General features: G+C 35.1%; 1 protein-coding gene across 1 annotated transcript in view; it reads left to right on the forward strand.

Annotated features, from left to right (window-relative positions):
• Window positions 1–12,821, forward strand: part of DNAJC1 (DnaJ heat shock protein family (Hsp40) member C1) — a 196,673-nt gene that overhangs the window by 66,773 nt on the left and 117,079 nt on the right. Inside the window, exons 2-4 of the mRNA XM_044762094.2 lie at window positions 5,190–5,291; window positions 5,799–5,845; window positions 12,599–12,764. Of these exons, the coding sequence (XP_044618029.2) occupies window positions 5,190–5,291; window positions 5,799–5,845; window positions 12,599–12,764 (315 nt within the window). The remainder of the gene's footprint in view (window positions 1–5,189; window positions 5,292–5,798; window positions 5,846–12,598; window positions 12,765–12,821) is intronic.

Raw genomic sequence — 12,821 nt, forward strand, 5'->3', positions numbered from 1 at the left:
CATGTGTTTTACATCTTCTTTGTTCCTCAATTCCTTCTTTACTGCCTTCTTTTGTGTTAGATTATTTTGGTTTGCTTTTGTTTCTTTTACTATAGATCTTTATATTCTTAGTTTTTGCCTTGGGTATTACTGTTAACATCTTAATTTATAGCAATCTAGTTTGAATTAATACCAGTTTGTCATATAAAAAATTTTGCTCCTATATAGCTCTGTTCCCCCTTCCTTATGTAGTTATTGTCACAGATTACATCTTTGTACGTATATGTGAGTAAACATAGATTTATATTATGTTTTACTTATAACATAGATTTATAATTATTGCTTTTTGCACTTGTCTTTTAAATTGTATAGAAAAAAATTGGAGTTACTAACCAAAAATACATTAATATTGACTTTATCTATATGTTATCTTTACCAGTGTTCTTTATTTCTTCATATAGATTTGAGTTACTGCCTGGTATATTTTTCTTTCAGCCTGCAGGATTCCCTGTAGCATTCCTTGGAGAGCAAGTCTGCTAGCAATGAATTCTCAGTTTTTGTTTCATTGGAATATTTTAATTTCTCTTTCATTTTTGAGGGATAGTTTGCTGGATATAGGGTTCTTGGTTGACAGGGAGGCTTTTTTTTTAGCACTTTGGATATGTCATTCCACTACCTTCTGGCCTCCGTGGTTTCTGATGAGAAATTAGCTGTTAATGTTATTGAGACTCCCTTGTACATGACAAGTCGCTTCTCTCTTGCTGCTTTCAGGATTCTCTCTCTTTGTCTTTCAATAATTTGATTTTATTTGAGTTTATCCTTCGTAGGACTTCTTGAGATTCTTGGATGTGTAGATTCAAATCTTTCATCAAATTTTGAAAGTTTTCAGCCATATTTTCTTCAAATATTTTTTCTGCCACTCTTTTTTCCTACCGCTTGGACTCTGATAATGTGAGTGTTGGTACTCTGGATGGTGTCCCACAGGTCTCTTAGGCTCTGTTCATTTTTCTTCGTTCTTCTTTCTGCTCCTCATATTGGATAATCTCAACTGACCTATCTTCAAGGGCATTGATTCTCTCTTCTGCCTGCTCAAATCTACTTCAGAGCCCCCTAGTGAATTTTTTTATTTCAGTTATTGTATTTTTCAAGTCCAGAATTTCTCTTTGCTTCCGTTTTAAAATTTCTCTCTCTGTGTTCATATTCTGTATTTGGTGAGACATCATTCACATACTTTGCTTTAGTTCTTTGTATGTGCTCTTGCGCACATTTAAATAGTTGATTTAAAGTCTTTGTTTAGTAAGTCCTGTGTCTGGGCTTCCTCAGAGATAATTTCTATTTCTTTTTTTCCCTGTGTGTGGGCCAGACTTTCTTGTTTCTTTGCATGCTTTGTAATTTTTAATTAATATTGGACATTTTGAATATATATTGTGGTAATCAGATTCTCCCACCTCCCCAGGGTTTTGGTTGGTTTGATTTTTTCTGCTTTTGGTTGGTGGTGTTTGTCTAGTGACTTTTCTGAACTACTTTTGTAAAGTGTATGTTCTTTGCCATGTGGGGCCACTGAAGTCTGATTAGCCTAGGGGTCAGCTAATGATTCAGCAGAGATTTCTTTAAAGGCTTGGAACAAGGGGGAAAAAACCACAACTCCAAGTCTTTGCCAGTAGGTTCTGTGGATATGTTGGCGCATGGCTTCAATACTCACTTAGGTAGCTTACAGCTCTTTTTTTTGCCTTTCCTTTCTGCTTTTGCAGAGCCTGAAGATCAGCCAGAGGTGAGAATTTAAGGCCTTCCCCAGATCTTCCTGAGTGTGTTCTCTACCTTGGGCACGCACGTGGCCTCAGAATATGTGGGAACTTTTCAAAGCCCATATTCCCAAAGCATCTCACTCCCCAGTCTTTCCTTCCAAGCTTTTCCGTGTGTCTGTTTTGTGCCCCCACTGCTATCCCTTGCCTCATTTGGCACCAGCTAATAAATTTACTGTTAAGTGTTTTTGACAAATGGCCTGGATGGTTGCCTCTCTGCCCTGGGAGAGTTCTGAGTGTGGTAAAATAAAGGTAAGGCCTTTACACAGTCCGTGAGGGAACCAACAGACAGGCCAAAATAAACAACCCTGGTTCTTTGAGAACAGGGGGTCTGCTCTGCTTCCTCCAGCCCCAGGAACCCACACCAAGGACTCAGACTGGTGCCTTTAAGACCGTTACCGTGGAGCAGCTGCAGTTTTCCTTATTAAGTGGTTGCCTGATTGCTGTAAACCTTTGACTAGTTTCCAGAATCTGGATACAGTTGATTCTCACAGTTTTTGCCAGGTTATTTGCTGTTTCTGTGCAGGGACAGGACCTTGGAGTTCCCTGTTCTACTTTTTCTCTGACATCTCATCACATTGTTTCAATTCTGACAAACATTATTACTTTCATAGGCTTTTTTTGTTGTTTGTTTGTTTTAAAGATTGTTTGTTAGCACCTGAGCTAACAACTGTTGCCAGTCTTTTTTTTTTTTCCTGCTTTATCTCTCCAAATCCCCCCTGGTACATAGTTGTATATCTTAGTTGTAAGTCCTTCTAGTTGTGGCATGTGGGACACCACCTCAGTGTGGCCTGACGAGCGGTGCCATGTCCGTGCCCAGGATCCGAACCTGTGAAACCCTGGGCTGCCACAGTGGAGCCTGCAAACTTAACCACTCAGCCATGGGACCAGCCCAGGTTTTTGTTAAATGTGATGTAAAATGTATTAGAAAAGCCCACGCATATCAGGGTCTTTCTCTTTAAAACTACGATTGACCATATTCACATGTAGTTATGTGGATACGTTCTATGTAGTTTATCAGATCAATAAGAATGTAATAGTTCTCACTATCTTCCCAAAGCCGTAGCCCCTTGTGAAGTGACTCAGCCCAAACCTATTGACTGAATCTAAAGAGCAGACAGAGAGAGCTCTGATTCTAACACAACATTTTCTGGATTTGAACTCTATTTCTGTCTATTTACCAGCAGTATAAACTTGAGAAAGTTACTTAACCTCTCCCTGCCTCACTTACCGCCAGTAAAATGGGCCTGATGACAACTATACTTAACTCGTAGGTCTGTTATGAGGATAAAATAAGTTAAGGTTCATTAAGTAACTAACTAAAATGAGACACATACATAAGGTAGTTTGAAGTATGACTTATTTAGAGCCTCTTTTTATAGATAGGGAAATCTCCAAGTTTTTCAGTTCTGCCCACTTAGGGTGAAGCTTATTGGTGAAATAACGCTACTGAGCAGGTTCTAAGGAGGAAAATAGGCAATATTTGTGTGTAGCCTGAGAGATCATTTCCTTCATCAGGAGAGAACTGTTTGCATATACAGCTGTGTGCAAAACAAAAACATGAGGCTGGGGAACTGCATTCCAACATGGAATGATCTGGGGGACCAGGAGGATGGACCAAGATGGTGGAAGATAACACTAAAAAGGTTGGAAAAGACAGATGATGAAGGCACTTGGGAGCTACTGAAGGATTTGAAATAGGAGAGCAGTCTGGCCACATTTACATTTAGGGTACATACTGTGGCAGGAAAATGGAGGATCTGGGTCAGCATGGCAAGACTGGAAGGAGGGATATGCTTAAGGTGACTGTTAGTCATTTTTATTTCTAAGTCAGTCATAGATATTCCATAATGAGCATTTATTAGTTTTGTAGCACAAGAAAACGCATAAGCTCTTACTATGTAAGAAATCTACTTTTGGAATAGTTTTCTCTATGATGTAGTCCCACTTTAATAAAATCTAAACTTTAAGTCCCAATTAGAGAATCATTATTCATTTGACACTTGACCTCTTTGCTCAACAAATCTTCATCACAGATTTTCAGTGAATAATCATCCTTTTCTACCACATGTTACCTATCATTTAAGGTAGGGAACACATCAATTCCATAAAGCAAATAAGAATGAAAATTATAACCATGTTAACTGCAAAACTGACTCTGCTAATTTTATAGCTCCTCAGTCCTCCACAAGTCACAAAAATATTCACACCTGAGTTGAACCTTTAAGTAGTGATAGCCTGGAGCAGTAAGCCCCAGAAAATTGGTCATGAAAGTGGCTTATAAAGGAAAGCTTGACAGACTAATTATAGTCTCACTTTGCCTCTTCCAACTCTATTTCTTTAACAGTTATTTAGTTCCAGCTACAGAGGTTTTTGTTTGGGTCTGTTTTTTTAGTCATTTGAGCTTTTGAGTAAAATAGTTTTAGGAATTAATTGGACAAATATTCAGCTATAAAACAAGAATAAAATTTAATAAGCAACTTTACTATCATTTTGCCCCACCATAAATATGTTAGTTATTGGAATAACTTTTAAATTTAGTGGAGATAAAGTTTTAAATCCAACTTGACACTGTGTTCTTTGCCATTGTCATTTATTTTATACTGGCCATGTCAAATGACGTTCTCTGAGTCTACATGTGCACACAGGATTACGTAAAATGTAATTTTAACATCCGCTTAATCTGATGTACTCTTACTGAACTATAGTGACCTTTTAAATATATTTAAATTATATTAATAATGCATAAATAGTGGGCAAATTTATTTCTGCAAACCAGACTGAGGAAACTGGACACCATTGAAAACACCCTTTAAAGTACTAAAAAAAAGTTAAGTACAATCTCCATAACTATTTCTAATTATAATTATTTTGAATAAATGCAAATTGAACTGCCTTCAAATAGGCATCCTCTCTGACATGAAATTGAGATTCCATAGGTTGTTGCTGGATGGTGAATGCAATATAAATAACAATGGAGAAACCACATATGGTAAGCCTGGGATTCAGAAATTGGCTTTAAGATTCTCAAATAAATAAAGACCTTCTTTGAAGGCACACAGATGTATTAATTTTTAATTTGTTTCTTTTTGATCTCTTAATTACCGAAAAAGATTTATTGGTTAATTTTAGGAAGGCAAGTGTTTTAAAAGTTTTGCCAAATACTGTCTTCTTTAAAGGACTGTATGGTAATGAAAAGTTAAGAGGAGAGCCAAATTAGATTGAATAATTGTTCAGTCATGTGGGTCAAGCTAGTTGCATAGCCTGGTTGTTAGACTGATTGCTCAAATTACATTGCCTGGGGTCCTGCACTTGGTTGGCTGTCTTCTCAGATCTTAACAAGGTTCTGGGAATTTCTTTTTCTGACAAAGTTTGCTTTGTGTTTTTCCCCTCCCCCACTACCTCCAGGATGCTTCATCTGCAGACATTAGAAAAGCATATCGTAAGCTTTCACTAACTTTGCATCCAGACAAGAATAAAGATGAAAATGCAGAAACTCAATTTAGACAAGTAAGTAAAATAAGCTGTTACTATGTGTACTTTGTGACAAATTTATAAGTAAATGTTTATGGCAGAAACAGTAACTTATATTTAGAATATTTCCATTTGAAAATGAGATACTGGTTTTGAAATATAATGTGTATATATATACTTTAACTTGATTTTTTACAAAATATGTTTTTACCAACATTTTTTATATTAGGATCTCTAAATTCTTAGAGGGCCGTAAGTGTCATAGTTTTCTGTCTAAATTACAGCTTTTGCTTTTAAAAAGTACTTTTTAAGATAATTATTACTTTTGCATCTTTCAGAAAGATTTATTTTCATATCAAGTGTGTTTTAACTCTTAAGGTCCTACTAAAAACATAAAATGCTACTTATAATTAAGATTTTATCTCTTCATCGTATATAGGAGCACATAGGGTTTTCTGCATATGCATTATAGTGCATTCACCTTCCTAAGTGATTTCTTATAATTGAGAGTATTTTTATTTTAAAGTAATCCTTCTATTTTAGTTGGTGGCCATTTATGAAGTTTTAAAGGATGATGAACGAAGGCAGAGGTGAGTGTTCATTTCTACTTTTGAATAAGGTGTTATCATTTGATGTCTCCATTTACAAAGGAAAGAATTATGTCTCATTAAACATTTTATTTGTTAGTATTTTATTTTTGTTCTTTCCAAGAAATGCAACGTTTTTAAAATGTGTGATCAGAGCAGCGTTAATTTCTATTGAAAATATTCACTAGGTTGATTCAATACTTACAGACTTCAGGATCATGACTCATAATGCTAGCAAGTCATGGCTTCATTAGATAAGATTTTTAACATGAGTGTCTATGCCCTGGGAAATTCAAATACCACTTGACTTCGAACAAATGCCCGTTCCTTTTTGGTCTATCAGTAATAGTTCCTATCTGTGCTTGGTGATCTTTTATTTTTGCTGTTCTTTAAATGTTTTGGAATTAGGCTGTTAGTGATATTCAAGTTATTACCATTGCTTAACGTTTCCTCACTAAAAATAATAAACCCGATTTGTGAGAGAACAGACTTGTATAAGTCTGTAGAAGGTAAGAGTGGAAGGAAAATATTTCCTTCTTTCTACTGTTTCTTTTGCCTCCTTCCCTTCCCTTCCTCTGCTCCAGGACTGCGTTAGGGTTGAACTTGAGAGTGCAGGTAGCCCTCCCTCTGAGGCTGCTCTGTGCCGTTGCAGAGGATCGTACTGTCTTTACCTCGTGGCACACGGTGCAGTGACTCAAGAGGAGGCAGCACCCAGGCCCTTTCCTCTCCGACTTCAGAAGGTGCGGAGCGGAGGCACTATTGAGTGAGCTTCAAACGTGAAGTCAGACCCACAGCCAGAAACGCATTGTGCATCGCACCTCAGGACAGACACACACACACAACGAAAACAAAAATTTTACAGAACACTTCTTACTGTGTGTGAAACAGACTGATATTTTCTATTCTAGGCTAGTCTAGACTAGTCTTTTTTTTTTTTTTTTTTCAAGCAATGCTGGTTGGATATTTGAGATTTTAGGCTCCTAAAATCTGTCTCTCGGGGCTGGCCCCGTGGCTGAGTGGTTAAGTTCGCGCGCTCCGCTGCAGGCGGCCCAGTGTTTCGTTAGTTCGAATCCTGGGCGCGGACATGGCACTGCTCATCAGACCACGCTGAGGCAGCGTCCCACATGCCACAACTAGAAGAACCCACAACGAAGAATGCACAACTATGTACTGGGGGGCTTTGGGGAGAAAAAGGAAAAAATAAAATCTTTAAAAAAAAAAAAATCTGTCTCTCTCTTTGGGGGCTAATATATATTAAAGACAACCCCAAAAAATTATGCTATGTGATGTTCTGAATCTTTCTTCAAATGTGTTATCTGGAATTATTCTATATCCTGAAATGTTAGCTACTATTCTCCGTTCTCATCTTAACTCTTTAATTTGAATGCCTCAATTTGTCAGATTGCAAAGCGAGGACTCAGGATAGTCTCTCGAAGTGTTCTTTGCTTTATAACAAGGGTTGGCATTGGTCCAGATACCAAAGCAGACATTCCTCTAGTTTGAGATAATCCATAGTGTTGAAAGAGTCCTAGAAGTGTGTTGAAAGAAGTGTTGGTCATTCTGTGCATATTTTCTAGTTGGTTTCTCTCGCTGAGTCCCTAGTTTTGTTTCACACATCAAGAATGTGTCTGTAAAGATAGCTTTAGTTAGCCTCCCGACCTCTCTGGCATCAGATTTTGTCTTTTTGTTTGTTGTTATCTAAAAAGTCAATAATAAACTTTGAAACAATTTCTTTCAATCACTGAAATTATTTATATATTTTCAGAACAAATCACTTCTTAGGTATAAGTTGTTTCTTCATTAACATAGACTCATCTCACGTTTTCTTTTTAGAATTAGTTCCCTTTGCATTTATTTCAGAGTGTTAGTAGGGAAAATGGATCTGACAGTTACACAAACAGCTGTAGTATTTATACCCCCTGAGGCACAAGTAACTCTTTGGTCACTGGTTTTCCTTGAGGCAAAAGTCTTAACTAATCAAGCTGAGAATCACTCCTGTAAAGCTTGCGCCTGAGGCCAGGTGACCTATGAGTATTTAAACATATAGGAGAAATGCTCTTCTACAGACAATTACCTGATGTTTATAAATCCTTTAGGAAAGAAAAAAAAGAGAGAGCAGTGAGTTTTAGCTTCTAAAAGAAGATTATCTCATACTAGTATTAAAAAATGCTCTTTGGAATCACAATTGTTTATTATAAATATTCATTAAATCAGTGCTTTTAAATGTATAAGTAACCTTCCAGAAATCTGCAGTTTGGAAAATTGTCATAGATATGTTTTCCTCTTTATTTCCCTTACAAATGATTGTGTTTTCCCCCAAATCAGGTCTATTCTTTTAAATTTTGGTGTAAAGGGGAATAGCAATAGATAGATAAAATAGCAAACTGGGTTTTTTTTTTAAGGAAAAAGCAAATTTTATATTATTTTCTAAACTGCCTTATTTAGGTATAATTTGCATACCGTAAAAGTCACCTTTTTAAGTGTACAATTCAGTGATTTTTAGTAAATTTGCACAGTTGTGCTAACCACCGCAGTCTAGTTTCAGAACCTTTCTGTTACCTCAGAACCTTCCCTTAACCCGTTTGCTGGTAACCCCACTCTGATCCGCCCCAGGCGGTCACTGATCTCTTTTCTGTGTCTGTAAATTCGTCTTTTCTGGACATTTCATATTCATGAAATCATGTAATATGTAGTCTTTTGCATCTTCTTCTATTATAATGTTTTTGAAGTACATTCATATTGTAGCATATACCAGTAGTTTGCTCTTTTTTATTGCTGAATAGTATTCCATGTGCCACTTTTGTTTCTCCATTCATCAACTGATAGACATTTAGGTTGTTTCCACTTTTTGGCTTGGATGAACAATGCTGCTATGAATATTCACATACAAGTCTCTGGGTGAACAGATGTTTTTCATTTCTTTTGGGTAGATTCCTGGGAGTGCCATTGTGAATAAACTTTTAAACCTTCTTTCCTCCCAAAGGCTAGGCATGAAAATAACAAGTTTTCCTATTAGCATGAGGAAGCATAGCATAGCAGCCTTTTCTGAACACCTTAGGTAACTAGCTTATTTGGGGGCATAGCAGCTCAGCTATGTTCTGACATAAATTTCTATACAGGTGCCCTGAGTGTTAGCTGAAATAAAGGACGTAAGTAGATACCAATCATTGCATATGTACACCAGACTCTGCTTTAGTAATATTAGCATATTTACTTTTGTTTAGATTCTATTATAAATTTTTAACCAGTGTTCTTTTGCTAACTCAGGTGTGCAACTTTAAAGTTGTTTTTTTAATGTTGTTTATTTTATGGCACTGTATTCATAAAAGTTGAATCTATGTTTTTAGTTTGCTAAATTAAAATCACATTTTATTTACAAATCCAGTTAAAAATATAGTTACCTGAGCCTTAATCTGCTAAACTTTTACAAATCCATTACTTAGTTATTATAAATTTATTTATAGATGTGTTTGAATAATAATAAACATTAACCTGAGAATAAGAAATCCATCTTAGCACCTTCCCTAATTAGGAGATAGAAGACACCTATTATGTACAATACATAAAGTGCTGTGTACCACATTTTCCAGCATATATATGTATTTCATAAAGGAGAGTAAGATCAATTAATTTAGACTTGTTTTCTGTTTATGATCTTTGTGCAGTTAATTTTTACTCTTCGGTTCAAAATGTGACCTAAATGAATGTTGTTATTATTGGTTTAAGCTAAAAATTCAAAAACTTCATATGGTGGCAAATTCACAATTTAGGCAAATGCTAGAATTATTTAAATATTCATTTTCATAATATACACATTTTCTATTTTAGCTTCATAGTTACTGTTTTATATTTCAAAATATACTATTATTTTAAATTTACATAAATTGTTTTCTGCTGGTAATATAAACATTTTTAGATTTATTTGCTTTCCAATGTTTATATTAGGCTAAATATGTTTGATGAATTGCAGATTATGGAATGGAACTCACTCATGATTATGTAACGATTATTTTATGTTCTCATGTACATTTTAAGAAAATCAAATAGAGTAAACATATATTAGGCCATATGTTGGATGTGTGGAATTGATCAATTAATGTTTTAAATTCCAAGATAATGCCTTTACAGTTCCGTATATGTTTTGCATTAGTGATATTTTCATCATAGAGATTTACTTTTGTGTATTCTTATGACACATTCATGCGTGTGTACATTCTTAATCTGGTTTTAACAAATTGTTAAGAGCAGTTTCTATGAGCTCAGTTACAGAACATCTTAACAGTGTTGTGTTAAATATAGAAAAAGCATAACAGTGATGTTTTAAGTTTTATGTGTTGTCAACACAACATTTTTTGAAAATAACGTGAATATAGTGTCTGTGTGTATTTTAAGAAATACCTTTATTTTTTCAGTGTTTCGGGAAGGCAATGATTTATCTTTTAACAGCATATATTTTAAAAAGTGAACTATAATAGAAGCTATCTTCCCTTGAAATGGCCAGTCGTGTGAGCCATAATGTTCATTGATAGTAAAATCAATAGAGCATTGATTCTAAGCGTAATCCTTGGAGACGGTTGTTTAGAGTGGCAGACATCGCCTAGTAAACATCTAGTTCTGTTTCATGTGTTTAGGGCATGAGGTTTTGCTGTCTTGAATTTGGCTGTGCGCGAAATACAATTTATATGTGGGGCAGAAAATAGTAGCTATTAGCAGATACATAGTGTTTCAACAGTGATAGTGATAAAATATTTGATATGAGATTCATAGTTTATGAGTTCAGCTGTGGTTTCTTCCAGTACAGTTTAGACCTAAAACAAATTCAATACTTAGTAATGCTCTTAGGGAATTGTTGCCTCTTTCTTGAATGTTCTTTATTAATAACCACACTTATTACGTGAAGTTATTTCATGGGAAAGATTAACTAAAAATAATGATTTTTATATTCACCTTTTTTTTCCCTCAACAAATCTGAAGTTGAATGTAGGTTTGGAATAAATTCAGGACTTAACATTCACTGGACTTCATTCACATGTTGTAATCTTGTGTTGTACCACTTGAAACCTTTTTGCCAATCCATTTCTAATTTAAAATGAGTCAGTTTTTACAAAAATTTAAACATAAATTTTTGAGGACAGAAATGATAGCTTTTGATGAAATCATATTATTGTATCTTGATATTAGTGTTCAAGAATTGCTATAAATATTGAAAAAAAAGAGAACATTTTACATCAAATTTTGTCTGCTCCAGCTACCACACAACCATATTTTAATTTGTAGACTCTTGTATGCTGCACAATTGCCGTTTAAGAATTTAGTACTAATTAATGTCCTTTGCTCTGAACATTGGTTATTCTGATCTGCCACTATTATTAATAATCTAAGTGGATCTAAAAGTCAGGTTTTCTAGATTTGCTAATAAAATATATTTTGAATATATAACCAGTATTTTTCTACTGAAAAAAGAAGTTGCCTGTAATAAATCCTCCGCTTTATTTTTTTTAGCATATCTCCAAGGTATCAATTTAATAACTATCAAAGTAGCTACTGCAGTTGTTGCATTTAAATTGATTTACATGTCAAGACTGGCAGTTTAGCAGCTGCGCTATTATTCCTAGATCGGTCAATTTACTTGAGAAAAACCTACTACTGAGTTCTACTGACCTGCCTGACAATATAGGCCCTATTTCTATTCCTGTAATTAGGCCTGCGACTAACTCAGAATATTTTTAATTAAAATATTTTGGTCAATGTGTTGCACCAAATTAGGCCTTTCAGTGAAGATTTAATTCTGGAAATAGTGTGATTAGAATATTTAATGAGTTGTGTTCAATTAAGATTAACAGGTTGCGTGTTTTGAACATACAGTGTTTGTGTGTGACCATTTTGAGTTTTACAATCATAAATGTTACTCCTGATTTTTAACCATAAAAATATTTGCCTTAATAACTGTCTGACAGGTGAATTTAAATCCCGTTGAAATTTTATTCTAAAGAAAGCTGATTTAAAATGCGTTACTAGGAAGGCTTTTATGTGTTATGTTCTTCCCTTCCAGCAAAGCCAAAAATGAGGAAATAACCACTTAAATGTTTACAAATAAACAGTTTTATTGAGAAATCTGACATAAACATTGGTTGTTTCCACGTCTCTTTCAAATTTTGGAATTTTTTATTTTTTAAACAAATATGAGCAATACAAAATTAAAAGGTGCTCATTTTATAGGCTTTTACATCATTAAGAAGCTTGGATAAAATATGTGTAAATATTTCAACCTGGAACCACGGGACAGGGGTTGGAAATAAAAGCACTGACTAGAACATTTATCCTGAATTTGATTTAATTACTGTATAATTCATAGGAGCAAACAGAGCTCTAAGCTTGGTTTTTCTCCCTTTGAGCTTCTTCCTTTTGTTGCTGACTTCTGTGGTGGGGTCTTTACCGCAGGCTGTGACAGAGAGGTAGACACTCTGGCTCCTTCGGTTTAGATGTCATTCCAGGAGCCCCATCACTGGCTGCTGTAACAGTGCAAGATCTGGTGTCCACAGGCTGTTGCTGTGTGCCTTTTTGAAGGTTGTCTGTGACAGGACCTACGTACAGCGTTTTGAATTTATAGACCATCAGAATGCTCATAATCTACATAAGTGTTATCTATTTTGGAGAAATTCTTTTCTCTTTCCTCTTTTTAAATATAGGTACAAATAAAGTTTTTTGTTTTTATTTTAAACTCCCCATGAAAAACTGTTATCTTTGCTCCTGTAGGTATGATGATGTTCTGATCAATGGCCTTCCAGATTGGCGACAGCCTGTGTTCTACTACAGGCGGGTGAGAAAAATGAGCAACGCTGAGCTGGCATTACTCTTGTTCATTATTCTCACAGTGGGTCATTATGCTGTGGTTTGGTCAATCTACCTGGAAAAACAACTGGTAAGTTTAGGTAATAAATCAAATGATCTGGCCTCTTTAATTTTATATGGAATTTCA

The sequence above is a fragment of the Equus asinus genome, chromosome 29, assembly GCF_041296235.1.
Source record: "Equus asinus isolate D_3611 breed Donkey chromosome 29, EquAss-T2T_v2, whole genome shotgun sequence".
In the NCBI taxonomy this organism is placed as follows: domain Eukaryota; kingdom Metazoa; phylum Chordata; class Mammalia; order Perissodactyla; family Equidae; genus Equus; species Equus asinus.